This window comes from Chlorocebus sabaeus, chromosome 23 (assembly GCF_047675955.1).
Source record: "Chlorocebus sabaeus isolate Y175 chromosome 23, mChlSab1.0.hap1, whole genome shotgun sequence".
Lineage (NCBI taxonomy): Eukaryota > Metazoa > Chordata > Mammalia > Primates > Cercopithecidae > Chlorocebus > Chlorocebus sabaeus.
In genome coordinates, this window is record NC_132926.1 from 45,849,059 (window position 1) to 45,874,826 (window position 25,768).

The 25,768-nt window shown below is 45.6% G+C and overlaps 1 protein-coding gene across 3 annotated transcripts in view; it reads left to right on the forward strand.

The window, feature by feature from the left end:
• TRPC7 (transient receptor potential cation channel subfamily C member 7) overlaps window positions 1-25,768 on the forward strand; it is a 140,990-nt gene that overhangs the window by 104,255 nt on the left and 10,967 nt on the right. For 2 of the 3 annotated variants that reach the window (XM_008014543.3, XM_038007520.2), the window contains 4 exons: window positions 1,412-1,676; window positions 17,698-17,893; window positions 23,326-23,547; window positions 24,227-24,307. In XM_008014543.3, coding sequence (XP_008012734.2) covers window positions 1,412-1,676; window positions 17,698-17,893; window positions 23,326-23,547; window positions 24,227-24,307 — 764 coding nt within the window. The remainder of the gene's footprint in view (window positions 1-1,411; window positions 1,677-17,697; window positions 17,894-23,325; window positions 23,548-24,226; window positions 24,308-25,768) is intronic. The other variant, XM_073010674.1, reaches the window with a different exon arrangement.

Here is a 25,768-nt window from a genome sequence, read left to right on the forward strand (position 1 = left end):
AAAGGACCCCATACCCTAAATCCAATCTTAAAAATGGCAATAATGATATCTACTCTACAGGGCTGTTGTGAAAATTACAGAAAATGTAAGTGTAAGTGCTAATTTAGGTTTCTCAATGTTTCTCAATTAATGTTTCACTCACCGTTTCTCAATGGGGACACTATTAGCTTTTCCAGCAGGGCAGTTTTCATGGTACAGATCTGTCCAGGGCATTGCAGGACATTAGCATCCCGGTAGTACTCCTATTCAGTCACTGTGATAACCAGAGACACCCCAACACATCCTCTACGAGACAAGTGCTGCCCTCACTTGAGAATCACTGACATATAATAGACAGCTGATTCATGACAGATGCTGATCCTTGTACCATTAGAACTGCAATAGGAACACTTTGCAGGTTTGCTCTGCTGCAGAAATACCCATAGGGCAGCTCAGGCCCTTGTGGTCACAGTGACCACAAGCAGAGCCTTCCCAGCTCAGGATCAGTCCTAGGACCCTTGCCTACCTGGAACAGGGCTGTCGTGGCAAACCTGCCTGACTGGCCACCACTTTTGGGGCCTTAGCTTAATCAAGGAGCAAATATCCCAGCACACAGTGTACCTGGGAAACAAAAACCCAAGAGTATTTTCTCAGGCAAGATCCTTTAGATTCCTGGACCCCATGTGAGCTTATTTGTTGTGACCTGTGCCTGGTCTAAACATGTGGTTACAAGTTTATTCAGTCATTTGACAAACATTTATCCATACCTGCTGTGTGCCAGACCCTGTGCTGAGTACTTTACATGTATGATTTCATTTCATCCTTTCCACAGATGGATATTATCCATAATTTAGAGATGAGGAAAATAAAGCTCAAAATGTTAGTTAATTGTCTCTCAGAGGCACGTGGCCAGTAGGTGGATGGGCCACATTCAGTCTCAGGGCTGTCTGACTCCAAGTCCATGCTCTTCCCCACCTCTCTCCTCGCACTGCCTCCCCAGTGAGTGGGACAGCCCCTGAGCATGGAGCTAAACACTGGTGAGGGAGACAGAATAGCAAGTGGCCTGGTGAGTGCGAAGACATGGAGAGTGCACAGCATACCATGAGAGCACAGACGGAAACTGGGAACCTGCCCAGCCTGTGGTGGGGGTAAGAGGGATCACAGAAGGCTTCCTGAAAGAGGTGATGCCTGAGCAGAGTCTTAGAGGAGGATTTGGAATGAATCATACCCTGAAGTGAGAGAAGAGTGTTCCAGGCAGATGGTCCAGCACATTCCAAGAGGGAGGGTCCAACTTCTGGGTATTGGGATTAATTTAAGGACAAGGACAAGAATGGCAAATGATGCAGTTGGAGAACTCTAAAGATGCCTAACTGCTTTCTCTTCTAGAATAGATCCTGTGGCTTAGTGAGTAACCCGGACTGTTTTCTTTTAGCCAGGGACAAATGGTGGCCTTCAGACCCTCAGATCATATCAGAAGGGCTCTATGCGATAGCCGTCGTGCTGAGCTTCTCTCGCATTGCATACATCCTGCCGGCCAATGAGAGTTTTGGGCCCCTGCAGATCTCCCTAGGGAGAACTGTGAAAGATATCTTCAAGTTCATGGTCATTTTCATCATGGTATTTGTGGCCTTCATGATTGGGATGTTCAACCTGTACTCTTACTACCGAGGTGCCAAATACAACCCAGCGTTTACAACGTGAGTATCCGAGGGCTTTCCCTTGAGGTTCACCCTGGGCTTCCTGGGAATCTTTTGGGGGGTCTCCTGAAGGTGACTTCTTGCAGAGACTGCTGTTTCCTTGCTATTTCTCAAGGTTAAAGGCAACTTTATTCAAGGGTGGCTTACAGTTCAGGTTCTGGAGTTGAACAGAAGAGTTGAGTTAAATCCTCACTTTGCCACTTACATTCCGTGTGACCAAGAGTATGTTCCCATTTAGAAAAAAAAAAAAATTACATGTAGGAATGCTATGTTTTCTAGGATCTGACATTTTCAACAATCAGGAATTACTGTATTGCATAAATGGAAAGACCACTACTAAAAACAGAATGCCATTAATAGAATGTTGTCTTTTGTTTCCAAAGTTTATATACTAGAGCAATGTGAAAATAATAAAAGCAAGATATTTTGTGGTAAACTTTGGAGGCAGTTAGGACTGCAGTCCATGAGTTATCTCAGGCTAAACGATGCAGCAGCAAGCATGCTGGCGCGTATTCTTGGGGCAAAGGGGAAATGGGTTAACATCTCTGAGACTTCATTTTCTCATTTTTAAAATGGTGATAATAACAGTACCCTCTTCATAGGGATCGTGCAAGGATTCAGTGAGATGATGTAACTCACATGGTAAACTCTCAATACATGGTAAAAAAAATATTACTATTATTATTGTCTTAGCCTGTGTTACCTAGAAAATAGAACTCTGGGTAAAACTTGCATGCTAACACTTTATTAGAGCAAGGGAGTTGTGATCTCAGGGAAATAAGACTGAAGGAAAAAGGAAAGTGAAGAATGGGAGGAGGGAAAGCAAGTACAAGGTGTTGCTGCATGAGAGGTGTGTGAAGTGAGGATGGGGAAAGCAAATCCAGGCAGCTGCCCTGGCCACCATCCACCAGAATACACAGCCTGGGCATGATGGACCTCTCCAGGAGGACTATCTGGAAATACCACATCTCAGAATAGCCCATCAGGCTGAGAAATAGAGAATTTATCATCCAGATCAGTCCCATCTGCTGTCTCTCATTAGTCACTCCATAGGACATTAACTCACCTACACCTACACTTCCAGGGCAGCCCTGGGGAAGCCATATCCACACAGCATGGGAGGCAGGTCTGTGAGCGGTTGCAAGTCACAGCTCTCCATGCCTGGCTGGGCAAGCCAGGTCTTGTGCGTGGGCACCCAGCAAGCCCTGCAGTATCATGTGCCTCTGCAGCAGGAAGGAAGGCCCATGTGAGAGAGGCGGGAGGCATGCAGCCTGAGCATGAGGCAAGACGCTGAAATTGGGATCCAGAAGTAGCTGCTGGGGGTGCTCCAGAAAGCAGGCAGAGTAACACAGTGGCATGCCCATCCCCCCACGGTGGAAGTGGTGATGGAGCTCTCTAAGCCTGTGTCCACAAAGATCCAAAGTTCCTCCCTTGGAGGTGGGGGCGGGGCGGGAGCCAGGTAGTCTCCTGGAGGGCCAGCCATCAGCAGCACCAAGAAGGGTCGAGTGGAAGAGTGTGGAAGACTTGAATATACTTCCTGATGGAGGTATATTCTGGCTGGTGAACTTAAGTCATTTGATTTATCTGAGTCTCTGTGTCCTCGTTTATAAAATGAAAATAAGATTTCCCACCTTATTCACAAATACCTTTGTGGATAAACGAGGATGTTTACATAAAGTGCCTGAAACACAGAAGTGTTTCCAGTCCATGTCCTGCCCCAGACCCAGTCAGCTCCAGAACTTCTCCTTGCCTTCACCAAGCTCTTGCCCAAAATCTTGAAAGGAGGATAGTCAGGTTTTCAGCCTTGTGGAATCCCAGCACAGCAGCCAGGATCAAAGGGACTAAGCACTTCCTGACACTTGTCCCCAGGAAGCCCTGAGTGGCCTAGAATGTGTTTTCCAGCTAGTGGAAATAGCTCTGAGCCCTGCCACTCAGACTCCCTAAGCAATTTCCAGGTTGCTGCAGGGTCTCATCTTACTCTTCTGGAGAAATCACCCATTAAGGTAAAATACATGTCTCTAAGAACCAAGTACAATGAACTCTGTGCCACTCTGCTCAGAATCATGAACTGTGCTGTCCCACCCAGCTGAAACTACCTAAAAGAGTGGAACTCTGGTGCTGCTGAACCATAGAAGCTGTTACTCCCCGAAGCAAAGAAGTAGTTTGTGTGTCACAGAGAATAGGGGCCAGGCCCAGTGCTGATAAATGCACCTGAGAGGTGCTTGGCTCTGCTCCTCAGCCCACAGGCTGTGTTGGAACCTCGGTACCCCGTGGACAAACAGACTAGGTTTCAGTTTGAGCTCGGCCTCTTACTGACTTTGTGGCCTTGGGCAAGTGTTTAAATCCCCTAGGCCTCAATTTCCCCAGCTCCAAAATGAGAATACTACGAGAGCCAATTTCACAGGATTGTTGTATGGATTCAATAAGAAGAAATATGATCAAATGCAATACTTGGCATAAAATGAGCCTTCAATAAATAGTAACGATGATAATGGAGATGGTGAATAATTTATCCTCAGGGGAGAATAAATTGCAAGAAAAGACACCTGAGTACTGAATTGATCTATAGCGCCCTTTCTGGGCAGTGGCACAGGCAAGCACATTGTTGAATTAGCTGGACTACTTTATATCACTCCAATACTTAGTGATTAACTGATGAAGGAATAGAATAAGTTTCAATCACCCAAAAGCAAATTTGCTCTAGATCTGCTAAAGGTAAAACTAAATGTATCCATTCCACATGGGATGCATTGCTACTGAACATGGAGAGGATGTCAGCCGATAAACGAAGGCTCTTACTCTTTGTGGTCAGACCCTGGTGTCCCTCCTGTGTTTCTAGCCTAGTATTGGTGCCTTGCAAAGGTTATTTGCTCATTAAATGCTTTATGAACAAGAATGAGGGAATAAACAGGAGAAAGGAAACCAGAGTCAAGGTAGTGAAATAAACAGTAGACTGGGCATTTGACAGTGTGGGCTTCTGTCCTGTTCCTACTGCCCAGAGTGTTCTGTGCAATCCCTCTTCCCCCTCTACAGAAAGCCTGTATCACCAGCCCACAGTCCCTCATTCCCTCAGAAGATCAGTGCCATGGCACACAGGAAAATGACAAAGGGGCCAGGTGTGGTAGCTCATGTCTATAATCCCAACACTGGGAGACTGAGGTGGGAGGATCCCCAAGAGTTTGAGACCAGCCTGGGCAATACAGTGAAACCTCATTAAAGAAAAAAGGAGGAGGAGGAGGAGAAGGGAGAGGAAGGAAGGAAGGGAGGGAGGGATGGAGGGAAGGAGGGGAGGGGAGGGGAGGGTGAAAAAGAGAGAGAGAGAGAGATTATGAGTTTAGAGTAGGGCTGACCTGGCCACAATCCTCAACTAGATGCAGCACAGCTAATCCATAGAGGGAGGAAGGTAGGTGGCCTGGGTTGAGGGTTTTTGGGATTAGGAAGAGTCATGGGGAAAGGCAAACTGAATGAAGATTTCCTAGACACGAGGGACCCAACCAAGGGGACCCCAGGCCTTCCAGGATGGGGAAGAGGAGAAAAGGTGGGGAGGCGGCAAGCACAGTAAAGAAAGGATAGGAGATTTATCGCCTTGGCAGTTCCTGAAATGGGATGTGTAGCTGTGAATAGGATTTGATTGAACAGGAAAACAGTCAATAGAGCAGTGAAGTGGAGAGAGAAAAGAATGGATTTTTGTAAATGTCATCTTTTACCTTTTGACTGCTCTCTGGAGCATGTCACCTCCAAGAGATCTTCTTTGTTAATTTAAAAAAAAAAAAAAAAGTCATGTGAGGATAAATGAGACTCGTGTCTTAGGATACTCAAAGCTGTTCTGAGTGCCAGCCATGCTGATGATGAAGTCAAACAACCTCACTCAGGCGAATGTTTGCTCCAGAGCAGCCCATCCCCAGGCCACCCTGTCCAGCTCATGATCTTCCCTTTGACCCACCCACAGGTGAGTGGCCTGTTCTCTGTGGAATTTTGAGCTTGTAGGGTAAGGCAGGAGTCCTCTCATCTGTTTCTATAGACTCGGCAGACCCAGTCTTACAGAAGGGAAATTTGGGTTGGAGCACACTGCAGGTATCCCCCCAGCCCCACTCTTGACCTCCCCCCAACCCCATTCCTGCCATGTCCAAGGGCAGTTGGAGTCTCTAAAGACTATTCAGGAGTCCACTTCAAAAGTCAGCTGTTAGGAACCTACAGGGAGATTTTTCATATGAGCTCTGCTCACCCTAGGGGTGCAGTCCCAGGCCAGCTCACAAAAACCAGTCTCACCATGTTGTAGCACTGTCCCAAGGGGAAGAGGTAGGGCAGGCATTCTAAGACAAAGGGAAAGAAAAGAAGAAAGACTTCTCTACCAACTGCAGCCCTCAACCCTCAAGCAAGCCCTGCCCTATCTCCCGGTGTATTCCAGTTCTAAAATCACATACCGCTCCCCTCCAGCCACTCCCAAATTCTCATTTTCTCCATCTGGCAGACCTCAATGAAGAGGCTAGAAGAAAATGGATGGATTAAATTGGTTTAGCCTACGGTGTGAATAAACACACAGTATGAGCAGCTTTAACAGATCAGTGGTTCTCAAACCACATCAGAATCACCTGGGGAGGTGGCTGAACGTGGGACTTCCCAGACTCTTCCTCTTAGAGAGTCTAATTGCAGTAGTTCTGGGTAGGACCCAGAAATCAGCATTAACAAGCCCCTGGAGGATTCTGGTACAGCTGGTCTAGGACCACAGTGTGAGAAATGCTAATCTGATCCAACCTCATCATTGCACCAATAGGGAGATGGAAATCACTCTCAGCTCTGTGTACTTCAAAAACAAGAAGCTTGTTAAGTGAGTATCTTATTAGTAGGATTTCAGGCTCTATGCAGGCAATTTTTTTTTTAAGCACAAGCTACTGAAGAGGTAGCCAGATCCAGTGGGAGCAAGCCCCAGAGTCAGATCCTGTGAGTAGTTCCCAATTTTTCAGACTCCTTCCACTTCAGAACCAAGAATTTTCTCAAAGGTCTGGGTTGTTTTTCATAGCCACTTCTGTGTCCAGTGCTAGCCTGAGGGGAGGAGCATGGGTCACTGGTTGGTGAGCTGGGGCCTGTCTGGGCATGACAGATAGTACACCTGCTGGCAACTCATTATCTCCAAGCCACTTCTATCAGAAACTGCAAATGACCGCAGGCGAGGAAGAAGAAGTGTTCAGACAAGGTTTATGCTCTCAGAGTACAAAATCGAAGTATCCCAAGACATGGGTAAGGAAGTGGAGGGAAAAATCGCCTGAGAACACACTTCCTTTAATAAAGTCTTTAAGAAAAGTTCTCAGTTCAGACTGTTAGGAATTTTGTGACTGGGGACATATTTTTAACCTTATAATAGAAGTCAGTAGACAAATAGGATTTGCCTTTTGGAGGTTTGTTTTATAGCCAACTTTGCTGAAATGCATGTATTCCATAAAGTGAAGACCTTCTGCTTATATTGTATGGAACTCTTGGGGTCCCAGCACTCTAGTTACAGGGTTAGAAAAAAAGAAATAAAAGGTCCATGGTTCATATATGAAATACAGCTGAATAACAATGCATAGAAAAAGGATACCTAGGCTGGGCGCAGTGGCTCACACCTATAATCCCAGCACTTTGGGAGGCCAAGGCAGGTGGATCACTTGAGGTCAGGAGTTTGAGACCAGCCTGGCTAATGTGGCAAAACTGCATCTCTACTAAAAGTACAAAACTTAGCCAGGTGTAGTGGTTCACGCCTGTTTTCTCAGCTTTCCTCAGCCTTTCCAAGTGGAAGGTTGAGGCAGGAGAATCAGAATCGCTTGAACCTGGGAGGCTTAGGTTGTAGCGAGCTGAGATTGTGCCACTGCACTGCAGCCTGGGTGACAGAGAGAGACTATGTCTCAAAAAAAAAAAGGAAAGGAAAGGAAGGCAGGGAGGGAGGGAGGAAGGAAGGAAGGAAGGAAGGAAGGAAGGAAGGAAGGAAGGAAGGAAGGAAGGAAGGAAGGAAGGAAGGAAGGAAAGAGGGACGAAAGAGAAAGAGAGAAAGAGAGCCTTTCTTGTACCGTAGCTGGTGACTGTGATGGGACAGCTACACAGAGAATAGGAGGGGCCAGAGACAATGAGGTGGTCCAGAGTAGGAAATGAAGGGTGCTCTAACACAACCCATGGTGGGCCCCTGTCTCCCCTTTGGGTGAACTTGGCCTTCCAGACTTAATCCTGATTGGAGACTAAATGTGGGTTCTGTTTCTCAAAAGATCATCTCAACCCATCTTTTCTATAGGCTGTTGTGAAGTTAGCTTCATAGCATAGCTGGGTTGAGAGTTTTCTAATCAAAATAATACCTCTATTAAGGTTGTTCTGTCTCCCCAGGAGTCATTTTAATGGAAGTAGCTTCAGCAATGCTAGGCAAAATTAGAAACTTCTATTTTCCGTGACACTTATGGGAAATTTCCATACTTTATAAGGGAGGGATTCAGGAGGCACTGATTCAGCCCCACTCAGCTTGTCCTTGCTATGCAGAAGCCAGATTCCCCTTCCAGCCATGGGAACTGCAGTTGAGGGAGAGGATCCTTAAGACTCTGCCCACACACCCCCACCTGCCACGGACTGTCCCAGCCTTGAGGCTAAGCTTCACATACTCTGCTTAGAACTGAAATTGAAGCTTCAGATGATCCTTTTGAGCTGGTAAAGAACAGGAATAATAATAATACAAAATATCAAATTGTTGACCAACTCATGACAAATATGTATCTGCTTTCTCATTTAATCTACAGTGGAATAACACAAATACTCCTACAGGAAACTGAGGCTCAGAGAGGTACCAGTCTTGCCGAAGATCATAGAGCCAATAAGAGAATCTGAATCCAAATTCACATGACTCCAAGCCCATCCTCCACCTTTGCCCTAAAATTTCTATCACTCACACTAGGGCCTACGCTTTGAGATGGATGCTAAGACTCTAAAAGTTGAGTTGCTCTCCTATGGTAGTAAATTCTGAAGAAGAGCATTCTAACTCAGATTTTGATTACCATTGAGAACCTGCTGATTCTACATATCTTAACTCTAATATGCAGACTCTGATTCCCCTCTGGATAAAACAGGTTTCTATTCCAAAGTGAGCTCCCTCATTTGACAAACATGTATGGAGCAACTACTCTATGCCAAGTGGTATTTGTCCCTGAGGCCATAGAGATTAATAAGACAATTCTGTCCCTAGGAAACTCATGGATGAGTGGGGATTCTGCAGGGGGCAGAAAGCAACAGCTGTGATCCCATATGATCATCATCAAAGGGTACTTGAGTAGCACAGGGAGGAGGAAGTACTGAGCCCTGCCTGGCAGTCAGAGAAGGCTTCCTGGAAGGGGAGGCTCTAAACAGAGAGTTTGGGAGGATGACTGGAAGGGCACTCTGGCCTGTGCAAGGCATTTTTGGAGAGCTTCATGTAGGAAGGCATTTGGGTAGACGGCAGAAGATTAAATCAGAGCATCAGGTAGGAGCTAGATTGTGAAGCACTTTGTAAGTCCTGATAGAGTGTTAGAGTCTCCGCCAAGTCCTTTGTAAAAGGAGGAAGATGTAATTGGGTCTGCTTTCGGGAAAAGTGCTGTGGCAACTGCATGAAGGGTAGGTTGGAAGGGGTGAGAGTGGAGGCCTAAGCTGGGTGCTGGGATTCTACTGTGAGCAAAAGCAGATGTGGCCCCTCCCCTCATGAAACTTGCAGACTGGTTGAGAAGATAGATGTTAATCAAATAATCACAGGAATGAGGGCATGTTTACACATCGAGAAAATGTTCTGAAAGACAGGAACGTGAAAGAAAGGCAGCCACAAAAGGAACTGAGCTATATCCCCTTGGAGGCTCTGGCAGGAGCCCCGTGAGAGAAGGTGCACTGCTGCATGCAGGGAGTAGTGGGATGGAGAAGCAGGGCAAGGGGTAGAGTGGCAGGCTCTGGCTTCAAAGGGGATCCTGCTGAGGCTTCCCAGGCTGAAGTATGTTGTAAAACTCATCAGAACCAACGACATATTGAGAGAAACCCAGGGAGGGGTCACCCTGAGGCACCCTAGGAGCTTGGTCTACTGCCAGTTTCCCTGTGCAGAGTGTGCTGAATGTGTTTGCAGATGGGGAACAAGGAATGGCATCAGCCTACTGGGCTTTGTGAAGGACCCGTTTTTCCCAGGATCCTGGGTCAGTGTTGAAATATGGGCATCTCTGATCCAGAAGCTCCACAGGCTGTTTCACCATCAGACTTTATTACACTGTGAAAGTTACAATCTCCACCTTTCATGTTATAAATTCAAGTCAGGACCGGCTGGGCACGGTGGCCCACGCCTATAACCCCAACACTTTGGGAGGCCGAGGTGGGTGGATGGTTTGAGCCCAGGAATTAGAGACCAGCCTGGACAACAGATTGAGACCCCATCTCAAAATTTAATTAATTAATTAATTAATGCAAGTTAGGCATAGGGTGTTTGGGGGGATGAGAGAGCTCACTGAACCCACTTTCAGGTGGAGAAACCAGCACAGAAAGGTTCTAAGGTTTGATGGAGAAGGCAGCCGAGGTCAGTGTGGGGCCCAGTTCAGGCTCAGAGAGGCTGGGGACCTGGAAATGATCTTTATGTGTCAAAAAAGATCGTTTGGGTCTAATATAAGGTATTTTTCTTTGTATAACTCTCCAACAAGTGATTAAAATGTAGATCTTTTCTGGACTACTTTAGAAGAATTGTTACAACAGACATTCTATCATAAGATGTTTATGGATACATTTCTTCTCATGTTTATTTGTGACATGAATTCTAAAAGCCGGGGACCTGTGAGCCCCTGGAACAGTCTGAGAGCCACCAAGTTTTGAGGAAAAAGACCTGATGACACACAGAAAATGTGCTCCTGGGGATGCTGGCTTCATGGCACCTTCTCAGGCACTGCCCGGGGCCCTCCATCTGCTTCTCAGGCTGATGGTTACTGTCTGACAGGGGAGAGGGTCCTACCTTTTTATGCACTAAAATTCAGTTCTAGGATGATAATATGGTTTAAACTGCCATTCCTCAAAGTGACAGCGGCAGGAAACTGCAGTGTCCAGGGTTAGCTCCAGATGTTACCAGCAGGGGCAGGTCTGAGGCAAGGTGGGTAAGGCCAAGTGCCAGATCACCTTCTGCCTCGGTTTCCCAGCATTCCATTGTCCATTGACAAAAATGTTCACTGACCCGCCCCACTCCCCCCAACTACAAGCTGGACACTATTCTGAGTACTGAGGACAGAGTGGCGAAGGAGGTCAGCAGGGCCTCTCAGCATGGAGCTCACATTTCAGAGGAAAAACAGGCAAAAAGATAAACAAATAGGCAAGTAAGATAGTAATAGATTAAGTGCCGGGAACCAGAGAAGTAAGACACTGTACAGAAGAGTCATGAGGGGGGGCCTCCTTCAGACAGGTTGTCAAAGAAGGTCTTGTGGAGCGCATGCTGACTGAGCCTGAAGCCTCGATGAGAAAATGAGGAGGAGCAGCCAGGCACAGAGAGAGGGGAAGACATTCCAAGAAAGAGCTCAGCCAGTGCACCTAGGCAGAGTGCAGTGACTGAAGGGAGAGCCAGCCTCGGGCTCCAGGAGGCGGGAGGAACCTGACTACACAGGGCCTCGAGGGCCTGCGCTGGGTGATGATGGGCTTTGTCAGCCACAGGGAAAGCCACGAACGGAGAGGGGCAAGATCTGATTTCTGTTTTTCAAGGACTTTTCTGAGAATTAATCGCCAGACTCCATAGTCTTTCAGCCAGATATTTATTGCAGTTGATGCAGATTGTGTAAAAAACGAATACTAGAAATAAAATTAGTAACATTAATTGAGCAATTAGTATGTGCCAGGCAGTAATTTATGCATTTCACAAGCATTCCATTAACTCATTCAATTCCTCACAACAATTCTATGAAGTGGAGATTACTGTTTTCCCATTTTACAGCCAGGAACGAAGCAGTGCAGAGAGACTGGGCTATTTGGCCAAAAGCATATACTCAAACCAGGTTTGCCTGGAGTCAGAACTTGCACCTCAATTGTTTCATCATCACCTGGACTCAACACTAGGATCAGGGAACAGGAAGTCAAAATGTGCATTAGGGATTCATTCGTTCATTCATTCAGCAGACTTTGAATTTGTTGAATGCCTCCTGTGTGCCAGGCTCTGATGAGGTTTGCAGTTTCGAAGATGAAAAAAACACAGCTTCTTCCCTCAAAGAGTTCCCAGGCTGCACGGGGTACAGTGAAACCCCTCAGTATAAATAAATCTAGGCCACACAGGCTTTACATATCCCAGTTCTTTGGCATCAGTTCTGTGGCCCCAGACTCTTCTACTTCTAGACTGTCTAAATCAAACTCCTTGTTTAGGACCTAAGGTAGAACTCAGAGGTTATTTGGAGGACAGAACTTTGCAGGGCCAAGGAAGGGATGAGTGCAGATTTTCTCAGGCATTTAACCATCCTTAAACCTGGTCCAACTGCTTTAGTCTCTGGGTCTGGGTATTAGAGAAACACAGCCTCTGAGAAGATCTTTATCCATTCCAAACACCTTCCTCCATCAGCCCAGCTTAGATGACAGGTGAGCATTATTCTCCTTCAGCAGAACTCTAGCAGAGTGCCAGCTATTGTCTGCTGAGCTTGGGAAACAGCCTTTTTCAATTAAAGGCTGATCCTCCTGCTTAATTTTAGCCTGCTATGTGCTGATTTGAGTAGGTAACTGAACTGAAGTATTCAGTGGTAGGGGCTAGGAGTCCTGGCACTGAGGAGAGAGATATGGCAGTCTGAAGAAGCAGCAATTTTCCTGTCACCCCAAACCCTCTCCTTGTTGATCAGTTTGTTCTCTGAGGCCTGTATACAACTGCCTTTTCAGGTAACCTGTTATTAAAGTCCTGCTATCCAGGCGAGACAGACCTGGTGGAGAACTGCTTACCTCATCCCTGCTTTCTGCATGACAAATCAGCCCCAACCTTCCCACACACCCACATTCTCCCCCAGAGAAGGGTGAATCGTGGCCTATTCAACATCACTCACAGGCACTTTTCCTCCTTTACTTCATTAGGAGTGCTTCTTATGCTGGGGTGGCCTATTGACTAACTTCAGTCCCTTCCACTGCAGGCCCAGAGTCAAATATAAAAAGACAGCATGGCTGGAATAATCAGAAAGAGTATTTGCATGAAATCAAGGGTCTGTGATGATCTTTGAAGATTAGAAGAAAAATGAGGCTTGTTCAGAAAACAAGCAGCTGAATTATTGACTCCATTCAGCCCTGTGTGGAAGCACCTGAGGGGCTGAGGGGCTGTATGTATGCTGGGAAGGGCAGAGGCAAACCGAGCCTCCCTGCTTACAGTCTCATAGCATTCTTTTATCTTACTGGGCTTGCTTTTAGACCGGGACCTCCAAAAGGACAGAAACACATTTGATCTGGGCACCTGTGAATCCTCATCACCTGCTATGGTGCCTGGCACATAGTCAATTCAATAAATACATGAATCAAAATAATAGCTGCTATTTATTGGACTTCATATTTCGCATAGGTTGCCCATTTAATCTTCATATCAACTGAACAATAGAAGCATCATGATGCCAATTTCCTAGTTGGGTAAACTGAGACTCAAACAGGCTTTGTCCCATGACCAAGCTCATACAGCCACTATAAGACATTGCTGAGATTTGAACCCAGGCATGTACCCTGGATCTTCTCACTCCTCCAGCTCTGTGTCATCTCCTGTGATTGACACAGTTGAAGGAATCTGTGGCAAACTCTATGGCTAGCTAGGGTGGATGGAAAGAGGATGTAGAGCCAGTAGTTGCCATTGCTATCAGTAAAGAACCTCAAATCTAGTCTTAAGACCAGCTAGTTCACAGTGGGGCTTTCTGTGAGACAAGTAGCTTTATGGCAAATAGAAACCAGCCTAATTCCAAGATATTTTCTTCCTGAAAGCCAGCCCCATTTCTCCCAAATGACTGGCTTTCTACCCCATCCCCTGGGTTCCAGAGCTCATGAAAATTGTGGATGATGATTAATATATAACTCAGAGAGCCTCATAACCTCATAGGGCATTAGGGCCAGCTCCAATACCTGAGCCCTTAGGATAAGTGATTTACTATTGACTCATTCCAATGCCAGCCTTCTCTCTGAGAATATATTACTATGTGTGCCCAAGGTCAAAGCAACACAAGTCTTTTCCCACTCAGGGTAGTGAGGTCAAGTTCCATTTATTTCCTGCCACATGTTAAGTTGGAAGATGACACTAGCATGGCATCTTAAGTTCATTGTAGAGCTCTAATCACCATAAAAAGCATCAAGTTTTCACTGAAGATTTTTTCCTACCAGGATGTCTGTCATTTTCATATTGATTTATCAGCTCTTTGTGTAAGGATATCATCCATTGTTTGTCTTACGTTTGCAAATACCAATTCTTTTCTCAGTCTTTTGCCTTATGTTTTTACTTACTATGTTTTTCATGTGTACAAGTAAAGTTTTGTGTGGTCAAATCTCTCAAACTTTGTAGTTTCTGAAACTTCCCCCAGCCCAGAATTATGTAATAAATTCTCACCAATACTTTATTCTAGTGTTTTTACCATGTAATTTTTTTTTTACATTTAACTCTTCCATTCCATTCAGAAGTTATTTAGTTATATGGTTTGAACTATGGATAAAATATTGTATTGCTTACAGTTTAGCCCAGATAATTGGACATAACTCAGCCCATAAGGTGCCCTCTAACAACAACAATTAGAAAAAAAAAAAAACAGCAACATAATTAATCCATTCAGTTAGTTCACTTGTCTTCATGACAAGAACATATATGTACAAATGAAAGACCCTAGAGCCTCAAATGGTGAATCTAGCCATACTGGGTGAGTCAAGCCAATAGGCCCACCTGTCTTTAAAAGAAGATTTTATTACCTCATTAATTTTGCTCCATGAAAAGAGAAAGCAAGGGCCATAGATGTTCTCCCTTAACAGCGTAGAAGAGATCATTAGAAATGCATAGTTTAGGGTCAGGCACAGTGGCTCACGCCTGTAATCCCAGCACCTTGGGAGGCTGAGGCAGGCAGATCACGAGGTCAGGAGTTCAAGAACAGCCTGGTCAACATGGTGAAACCCCGTATCTACTAAAAATACAAAAATTAGCTGGGCATGGTGGCACACACCTGTAATCCCAGCTACTCTGAAGGTTGAGGCAGGAGAATTGCTTAAACCCAGGAGGTGGAGCTCGCAGTGAGCTGAGATTGCACCACTGCACTCCAGTCTGGGTGACAAGAGTGAAACTCTGTCTCAGAAAAAAGAAAAGAAAAGAAATGCATAGTTTGTCTAAGACCCCGTCCTGCCCAGACAGATGCAGCTGGTTGTTGCTCTGGAGGCGTGGCTCCCACTCTGGCAGTCCCAGTGAGTTTGGGTGTCTTGTAGAGCCTCCTGGAGAAATGGCCAAATCCAAGTCCAGGAGTTACTCCTTCAACTACAGAATAGAAATAAAACAGATGTGCGGTACTGAAGATTGTCTGGAAGACAGACAACAAATTGAACAGATCAGCATTCCAGGCCAGGTTAATTGTCCTGAGCTGTGGGGGTCAGGTAAAGGAGGGACAAAGGCAAAGCCTCGAGATTTGTAAATATTACCTTGCTGGAACACATACTGCTTAATAAGCCAGGCCTGTTTATTCAGATTATTGACACAATACCTAAGACAAGGCACCAAGGATAAATCAGGGCTCAATGGCAAAATTTATGGCAAGATGCAAATGAGAAAAAAATGGAAGCTGAATGTAGGCCCACTTTCCCTAGTAGAAATTCAGAGGGTTTTCCCTGGATGTGTTCTGTAATTGCTCACTTCATTTGTATCAGCCAAAGGTTTCTGGGTTGTTCCAAGGTAAGAAAGGGAAGATGAATTTGGGTAAAACCTCTCTCTGTGGCAAGTATGACCCATTCCTTGGTTGTTCCATGGCAAGTGTGTAATCCAAGATCAGCCCTTATCTGCCCAGCCTCCCCCTCAGAAACTGTGTTCTCCAGTTTTCACCTGATCCTGCCAGGAAGGGAGCAACTCTGAGATCACGACCTACTGTCACCTTCCAGTTTGGAATTTAGGGTTCATCTGGTGGTTTTGGAATCTGTCTGCCACTGTTCCCTTCCACGAGTGTGATAACTGAAAGATTGCTTCATAATGGGACACAGTACTGCAGTGAATCACAACACAGGGTGGATGACATCTTTTTCACACAAAATGCTGCATCTCACATGAGGAAAACAGTTCTCCCCCTTTCCAGAATAGCACCAGGAGCTGGAGCTCTGCAATAAGGGCTTAATACCCTGTTGTTGCTTCTAAACCCCCAACTAAATTATTTCTCACTAATGCTAAAATGAATTCAATGTTTCAAACTCACAGTTTTAAAAGAAAGCAAAAACAAACACTGACAATACAATCCCACTTCAAATATCAGTTTTTCAGACTCTGAAGGGTGTACATAGGGAATGAGCCAAACAACTGGGTAGACACACACACATGCACACGCACACACACATACACACACACCCCACACACAATCACACTCAGGAGAGCTGTAAATTCATGCGAGTCAAGAGTTGGATTTTTAGCCCAAGTGACGAGTACCAGTATTTTTGTACATCTTGTCAAATAAATACCAATCCTTGAGAAATGCTGATATTTTTAAAGATCTAGCTAATCCTGGCCATTTGTGGGTGAGTGTTGAAAACCTGAAATGTTAAAGAGGAAAAAAAAAGTGCTTTTTCATAGTGGTACCAAAAATCTGGATGAAAACTAAAAGAACTATGCTTAACCATTCAGAAGTTACCAGATACACTTGCATGGTCTAAACCTCCCAACCAAAATCCAGCTTTCTTATTCGATTCCAGGTCATCAACCTGATACAGGGTCATGGCCATAGAGTATGGACTATGAAATGCACTTGGGTCTTATTCATAATACTGCTGTATTTCAGTTACTTCGTAGTCTCAAAAGGGCCAAAGAGCAGTGTCCTTAAAGCCGAGTCTAACCTGAACTGCCCTCAAGGCACGTGCAGCATCTAACCTAAGTGAGCCGTAAGGTGAGGTTTGGGCAGTCACCTAGTGATTTTGAACCATGTGGGCACACCAGAATCTCCACTCTCATTCTTGATAATTCAGCCGCAGTTTAGAAAACTTAATACATGTGGGTAGCCTCACCTCTGTGTCATGGAGGTCATATGAGAGCCCACCCAGAGGTGGTCATGAGGCTTAAGTGAGCTGCTCTGTGTTGAGTGCCTAGAAGTGTCAAACTCCAGGGACGCCATCCTGCTGTGTGGACACTGCCCACTTTCCAGGTATCTGCCATCACTCCCCTTCACGTGGGCTGTGGAGTCTGAGAAGAAATGGTTAGGGCTTAATGGAAGGAAGAGTGTACTTTCTGGAGCTCATAATGCACAAGAACAAACATTTACCCAGGTGTTTAATTTTAAATGTTTAAGTTAATTACAGTAAGAGAAAAGTGATACCACAACCAGGAGTCCTGATAAATGGATTGAATAAAAAATAGCCTGCCATTTTTAATATTCTTTCAAAGTCTTCTTAGAAATCTGAATGTCACATTATCTCAGAATGCAGGCACCACCAACCAGCCCAGCCCCACTCCAGGATAACTGGGCACTCCAAGGTAAAGCCTGACCAATGGCAACTTTCATTTTAGAAGTTCAAGCTGGCCAGATGCAGTTGCTTACATCTGTCATCCCAGCACTTTGGGAGGCTAAGGTCGGATGATACCTTGAGCCCAGGAGTTTAAGACCAGCCTGGGCAACATAGTGGGATCCCATCTCTACAAAAAATAAAACAATGAGCCAGGTGTGGTGGTGCACAGCTGTAGTCTCGGCTACACAGGAGGCTGAGGCAGGAGGATGCTTGAGTCCAGGAGGTCAGGGCTGGATTGAGCCATGATTGAGTCACTGCACTCCAGCCTGGGCGACAGAGTGAGACCCTGTCTCAAAATAAATGAATAAATAAAATTTAAGCTGATGCAAACTACATGAAAGGACTGTCTGTTTCTTTGCAGGGTTGAAGAAAGTTTTAAAACTTTATTTTGGTCCATATTCGGCTTATCTGAAGTAATCTCAGTGGTGCTGAAATACGACCACAAATTCATCGAGAACATCGGCTACGTTCTCTATGGCGTTTATAACGTCACCATGGTGGTAGTGTTGCTCAACATGCTAATAGCCATGATCAACAACTCCTATCAGGAAATTGAGGTAAGGCCAGGTCACCAAAAATGCTCGCTCTCCCTCATCTATTTACATTGCTGTTTTCAGCAATGAGGGGAATGATGTTAGAAGGCCATGTGTTGTTAAATGTGTAGCCAGAACAACAAATAACAGGCGTTCTTCCTGGATTGCTTCTAGAAATACTTCTGGTCAGTCTGCCCCATGGCCTTGCTGCTACTACCATGAGGCCCAGCGAGAGCAGAAAGAACTGGGGTCATGAGTCTTCTCTCTTTTAAACTTGTCTTCTCAGGACATCGTGCAGATGACCCATGGCCATCAATCAGAATGACTGTCTTTCAGCTCCCAGGCCCCTTTTGCCTCTCACATGTTATTTATTAAGTACCTACTGTAAGCCAAATCCGCACTAGGCACTGGTGATACCAAGATGACTAAGACACAGTTCCTGCCTAGAGAAACTCATAGTCCAGCGAGGAGATCATACAGGGTGATCAACAAATTCCAATGCCCTGGGGCCAGTGCAGTCAGGTTGTAGGGGGTGGTGTGGGGACAGAGACAGAGACTGACTATGGGGGAAGCTTCCAGAGGTGATGCTGGAAGGCCATTTAAAATGAGAACAATTTTGCCTGACAGATAACGGGGTTGAGGGAATGTATCAGGAGGCCGTTTATGAAAATCTAAAAGGCATGAACCATAAGCTGTTGATTGCAGGTTTGTTTAGAATAGCAAGAAATTAAAAACAAACTAAATGAGCATTAATAGGAATCTAATTAAATAGACTATGATGCATCTGAAAAATGGGATGCTGTGCAATTCTATTTTAAGAAGGATAAATATGTTCTCTAGATGCTGATGGGGAAAGACTTTCAAGTTACAGTGGTAGGAGATAAAAATCAAGTTCCAAAACAATGAATATAGTGGGCTTTCTCTTGTGTAAGAGAGAAAGAAAAGGGAATGTGATTCATCTGTGATTGTATAAGCATATGAAAAGCACAAACCTCTGAAAGGTCCACAAGAAGGACACCACGGGTGCCTGTTGAGAGGCGGGGGTGGGGGGCATGGTGGGTGGACTCCCTTCTCTTTATACTTTTCATCCTTTAAAAATCATGTTGTTGTTTTACTTACTATAAGATTAAATAAATAAGCTAAAGTTAAAACAAAATAAAAAGCACTGACCTATTGACACAACAATTCCAATTCTGGGAATAGATCCAATATGATTTTACATAGATGTTCATTAAAGGAAAAACCTGGAAATAGTCCATTGATAGGAGAATGTTTAAATAAACTGTGATGTAGTCACACTTTAGAATAAGGTGTAGGATACTGTACATCGACCAAGAGAAAGACCGTTTTGTACTGACATGGGAAAATCCCTAACATATTATTAAGTGAAAAAAATGCAAGTTGTACAAAAATACATATAGGGGAATCTAATCCGCATAACACTACAAATGCAAACATATAGAAAGGAAGTCCAAGGAGGCTACAGTGCTCTTGACCCGGCATCCTCTGGGGGAGGGAATGAAAGGAGAGAGAAGATCTGAAATGAGACTTTCACATTTCCTGGGGCACCTCTGTCCTTAAAGTATAAGAAACAATGTTTATGTACTTCTTATACAGAAAAAAGTAAAGATCCCTGTATATTAACTTGCTAGGGCTTTCCTAAAACATACCACAGACTGTGTAGCTTAAACATTAGAAGTTTCTTCCCTCACAGTTCTAGAGGCCACAAGTCCAAGATCAACATCAGCAGGGTTGGCTCCTTCTGAGCCTCTCTGCTCAGCTTGCAGATGTCCACCTTCTTGCTGTGTCCTCACACAGCCTTGCCACCAGTCCAAGAAGATCGGGGCCCCACCCTCATCACCTCATTTAACCTCAGTCACCCTTTAAAGGCTCCATCTGCAAATATAGTCACCTTCTAACTTAATGGGGGTTGGGGCTTCTACATAGGAATTTTAGGGGACACGATTCAGTCTATGTTACCCTCCCCGAAAAAGAGTACTCTATACAGTAGGGAGCACAAGAGCCAAGGCAGGGAGGGGTGAAGCAGTGTGGTATGCTCAGCGCTGCAAGAGCGTCGACTGAGCGAGGAAAAAAGGCAAGAGGCAAGAGGAAGAGGTGAGCCTGGCCATGAAGCCTCAGCTGTTGCCCTCCAGAAAAATACAGCACATCGTGGATGGACAAACAACACATATATTTTTTAACCATTTTACATACTTAATCACCAGTGTGGATAATGCGCTCTTGTGCACTAGTCCTTCCTGCCCTTCTGGGCCTCAGTTTCCCCACGTGTAAGAGAAAACCAGATGGTGCCTGGAAAAACTGCAGGTCTCTGCGCCACTCTCCCCAGCAGTCTGCCATATCCTAACAGGCATGTAATACTTTGGCTGAAATGACAGTAGCATGGGAAACCTTGCGGTTGGCTGTGAGGGATGCCCACTAGCTGAGGGCAGGAGCAGGCAAGCCCACGGCATGTGATGTCAAGTTATCCCACCACAGAAAGGGGCCCTGACATGCAGAGAGTGTATTACAGCACCACACCTCCCCTCTGGGCTCTGGACTTCTGGGGCAGATGAGGGCACATGTTCTCACCTTTCTTACTGGACCATGGAAAGTACCACTGGAAAATGCCAGGCATTCATGATCACATGTAGTTTTCATGATGCAAATATTTGTAAACCCTTCCATGAGAACACTAATTTATTGGCTCAGTAGATCTTAAGCCCCTGCTGTCCAAATCCACAACTCACCTGCGCCTGCCCCTCCATTCAACTCCCCCCACCCCAGCCCCCTGCCTCTGCGGGCAGCACAGCCTTCTCCAGCAGAGAGCTCTGCCCTGCTCCATTCTGCTCAACCCACCTTCCCAGCAGCCGCCACTGCATGGCACCCTGCCTGCCTGTGTCTTCATCCCCTCTCTTGCTACCTAATCCTTCCTGTCAGCATTTAAATAAGTTTTTTGATCTTAAAAAAAAAAAAAAAAAATCCTCCCTCTATCTTATTTTCCAGCTCCCAACCTCTTTCTCCCTTGTTCCTTACTGCCAGCATCCTCAAGTTATTTACACTTCTCACTGCCTCTTCCACGAGTTAATTCTTACAAATTCTCTACCCCCCACCCCACCCACTCTTGACCTTATTGAGAACTGCTCACTCCTCAGATCTGAGCCCAAACACCAGCCAGTTTTCCCTGACCCCCAGACTGGGTCAGTGACCTCAGTACCTAGACCCTCCTCCAGCTCTGGGTACAACAACAGGTAAAAGACTAACTAACTAGCTGTTGAACAGCTGATTATAACCCTGTACTCTTGTGGGCCTCTCCTAGGCCCTTGCTGGGCTCACGTCATTGGCCAGACTGTGTGTTCCACCACAGCATGGATTGTCATGCCCAGGGCCTCCCTAGCACATGCCAGGTGCATAGCAGGTGCTTCATCAATGCTAAGGGCCTGAAGGTTGACTGCTAGGCCTATGCTAGGCTATGGAGATGAAAATCACATTTGTTGAGGGCTTACTAAGTGTCTGGCACTGTTCAATGTCATCTATGCATTAACTCCTTTAATCCTCTCAGCCTATTCAATAGGTATTGCTATGCTTATGTTACAGATGAGGAAACTAAGGCCCAGAGTGGTCAGTCACCTGCTATGGTTGCATAGATAGTAAGGAGCAGAGCCAAGATTTAAACCCACACAGGCTACAGAACCCATGCACTTTGCACTATACCACACTTCCTCTCAGGACGGGTGTCCCTGTTACAACTGTCCTGTACAGCGAGACCAGGAGTGAGCCCTGCCCTCACAAAGCTTCCAACCTAAAAGATCCTTGTAGGATGTCCCCAAGTAGACCAGTCCCAGTGTCGATCCTCAACAAAAGCGAAGTGGTCAAACCTGCTGATTATAACCCTGTACTCTTGTGGTATATCCCAGCAGCCTCTCTGGGGCCCTTGCTGGGTTCACAGCCCCTCAGAGTGTAGTCACTGTCTGTGGAAAGAGGAACCCGCCGCCCAGGGAGCACACACGCACTACTGACCTCAGGGCTATGTGAGGGAAGCAGTTTTATCTCCATAAGCTCAAGACACCCAGCTAAAGTTACACAGCTAATAAGGGATTTTGAGCCCAGGTCCATCTGTTTACAAACCCCACACCTCTTTCCTGGTCTCAAACTGCCCTCCTAGGACAGAGGTTCGAGGAACCTGTCTAGACAAAATACACCTGCTCCTCTCAGGGGCCCACTCAGCATTCTGGCATTGACACAAGGTCTGAAGGAACAGAACCTGGGTTTAAGTCTAACCCCACTACCCCAGAAGAGAACACAGCTGGATCCCCTCCTACAAACTACACTCAGGCTTTGCTCCCCTTGAATTACATATGTAAGATCTATAAACATCCTCCCTGGCAGCACTCTGACCAATAAGAAATATACTGTGCTGTCCAGTGTGGGAGCCACTAACCACATATGCCTATCAAGCACTTAAAATGTGGCTGGTCCAGCCGGGCGCGGTGGCTCACGCCTGTAATCCCAGCACTTTGGGAGGCCAAGGCAGCCGGATCACGAGGTCAGGAGATCGAGACCATCCTGGCTAACACGGTGAAACCCCATCCGTAATAAAAACACAAAAAATTAGCCAGGTGTGGTGGCGGGTGCCTTTAGTCCCAGTTATTTAGGAGACTGAGGCAGGAAATAGTGTGAATCCAGGAGGCGGAGCTGGCAGTGAGCCGCAATCGCACCACTGCACTCTAGCCTGAGTAACAGAATGAGACTCCATCTCAAAAAAAAAAAAAAAAAAAATGTGGCTGGTCCAAATAGATGTGCTGTAAGGATAAAATTCACACTGGAGTTTGAAGACTTAGTATGAAAACAGTAAGGTAAGCTATCTTAATATTGTTTTACAATGCTTACATGTTGAAATGATATTTTTGATCTACTGCCTTAAATATAATATATTACTAAAATTAATTTCACCTGTTCGATTTTACTTTTTAGAATGGGGCTAGTAGAAAATTGAAACTTACCTATGTGGCTCATCTTTTTGGCTCACAATATATTTCTAGTGAGCAGCACTTCTTTAGAGGTTAATAAATACAGTAACGCCGTGGTGGCTGGTGAATCAGCTAGCAGAGCTATAAAAGTTAATGAATAACCAGATTAAGTGGCAGTGAGAAAAGTTCTTTGGCTAGCTGCATGTGGAGAATGTTGGTAAAAATACCCAGTGTAGAATGGGGGCGGTTAGTATGAACTGGTCGAGGCTTTTCAGTCATGAGTCCGAAGGACACAGGCGGAAAGAGTGACCATTGTGCATGGCTTTAGTGAGAGTAAACTCCCCTTCTCTGTGCCATCTGTAGACGCACCAGAGTCCTGCTTAGAAGTCTGCTCTCCGAATGTGTAGGCTGTGTCTCCGCTCCTCAGGATGGGCTCCGTTGTTAAATCGCGGCCTTCGAGGGTGTGTTGTTGTTTCCCTTGTTCCACAGGAGGATGCAGATGTGGAATGGAAATTTGCCCGAGCAAAACTCTGGCTGTCTTACTTTGATGAAGGAAGAACTCTACCTGCTCCTTTTAATCTAGTGCCAAGTCCTAAATCATTTTATTATCTCATAATGAGAATCAAGATGTGCCTCATAAAACTCTGCAAATCTAAGGCCAAAAGCTGTGAAAATGACCTTGAAATGGGCATGCTGAATTCCAAATTCAAGGTAGGTATCCTGTGGTTTATGGGGCTGGAGAAGGCAGCAGGAGGGGGCGGGCAAGTGGAGTGTGTTTGAGTCATATGGCTGCCCTCCCCCACCCCATGCAAGGGGGGCCAGGGGCTGGGAGGGCCGATACTCTGTAGAGTCTGCCTGGACACATCTGAAAGCTCCAATGCCAGCAGAGGCTACTGTGATACCCCCTTTCTCCTTGCAACCCCTTGGAGAGGTGCCCTGCTGGGGACTTAGCAAGCTGCCTGGCTAAGCCGTGACCCCAGTGAAGGGAACCCGTTAGTGGACTTGGAAATGGAACAGCTTTTCTCAGAAAGTATCTGGAAAACGATCTCTGAGAAAAAGATTTCCTTCCCACTGTCTGGCTCTCCTGGGGATTCTCAGTGTTTATTAGTATGTTAAAACCCCTGGAGAAGAGACATCCATCTAACCTTAACTCAGTGCTTTCCAACCAAGTTGACTAAACAATATTCTGTAACCCTTATTAACATCCTACAGAGCTAAAGGTCCTAGAAACAATGTTCTAGGAAGCCAAGCAGCACCGGGTCAATCAGCTTTCAGAAGCTGCCTCACTGAGACAGCCCCGTATGTGGATACTGTTCAAGTCCTACAAGATATGTAGGGATGCATGTATGTTTTTGTGTGTGATATGTGTGGGTTTGTTTGTTTTATCCAGAAGACTCGCTACCAGGCTGGCATGAGGAATTCTGAAAACCTGACAGCAAATAACACTTTCAGCAAGCCCACCAGATACCAGGTAACCACCCCTTTCCCAAGCATCCAAGCATGGGCAGAAGTAGACTCCACTAAGACACAGATTCAGTCCCATGGCTGTGTCATCCCCCGAGAACACAGCTTCATTCCTTCCTTTATTGCACAAATATTTATTGGGTGCTTACTATATGTCAGGCACTGTGCTACCTCCTGGGGATACAGATAGAGATGTGGTTCCTTCCTCAGTGGCACCTCCAGTCTAGTGACAATGGACAATGAACAAGTCAACACAGAGATAAGTGTATGCCCTCAAACTGATGACAGTGACAAAAAGAAAACAGGAGGACTCAAAAACAGAGAAAAATAGGGAGCTTCTGCTTAGATATGGTTTTCAGAGGGGTCATCTTCAAGGAGAGAAGAGTCAGCCAAGACCACTCAGATGCAGGAGGCAGCCATATGTGACCTTCTGGGCAGAGGAAGAGAAGGGTGGCAGGTCCAGAGCAGCCTGGCCCTGTGGAAGCAGAGAGTGGAAGGAGGTGAGGTCAGAGGACCAGACCACTGTCAGGATGGGGGAGAGGGTAACTTTGCCCAGGAGGGGAGATAACGAAATTGTATTCGTGCTTTAAGAAACCACCTAACTGCTATAATGAGAGGAGACAGGTGGGGACAAGAGTAAAAGCAGGGATTCCAGTGAGGAGAATGTGACAGTCATTCAGGTACAAGGCATGGTTCCTTGGATTGGGGTATGATCAGGGTGATGGAGAAAAGCAGATGCAATACACTTTCTGGATGTATAGCTGCTGGGCACATATGGGGAGGGTGAGGCGCACCCAGCATGGCTCCCAGGTTTCTTTCTTAAGCAGTCAAGTAGATATAGGTGTCTTCAGACTTGGACTGCCAGCCTGCCAAGTCTGTTGTCAGAAAAATTAGAAAAAGAACTTTTATGCTTCCAATCCTTGCATTGCTTTTGTAAATGAATGCCAGATCTCTGTATCCGTTTGGATCAGCCCATGTACCAGTGATAAACGATAGCTACGGATGATCAATTATAAAAGTGCAGGCCACTCCTTTCCTGTCTTCCACTTCTTGATGATCAGCAGTTTCACCTATGCTAATCACTTCTTATCAGATGTAAATTTTAAGCTGTCCTGAGCATGCCTTTGGGTGGAGGTAATGTGCCCCTGGTGCCACCTTCCCACAGGGAGCAATTACAGACTTAGATCTTTTAGATATAGGTCTCTAATTGAATCTCTCCAACCATATTTCAGAAGCCAGCTGTGCAGTTAGGAGGATTTAATTGCACAATTAAGAAATGGCTCATCCCTCAAAGAGCTTATAGTTCTGTCAGATGACAGGCGAAAAATTAGCAATGGGCAAATCTTGTGTTTAATCGCGCACAAAATTGGGACTGACTGGTTTGATATGCTTTGAGCTATTTTACAAAACAAAGCCTTTGGTCAGTGGAAGGATTTTTATTTCTCAGCTTTTCAGAGAGAAGTGTAGA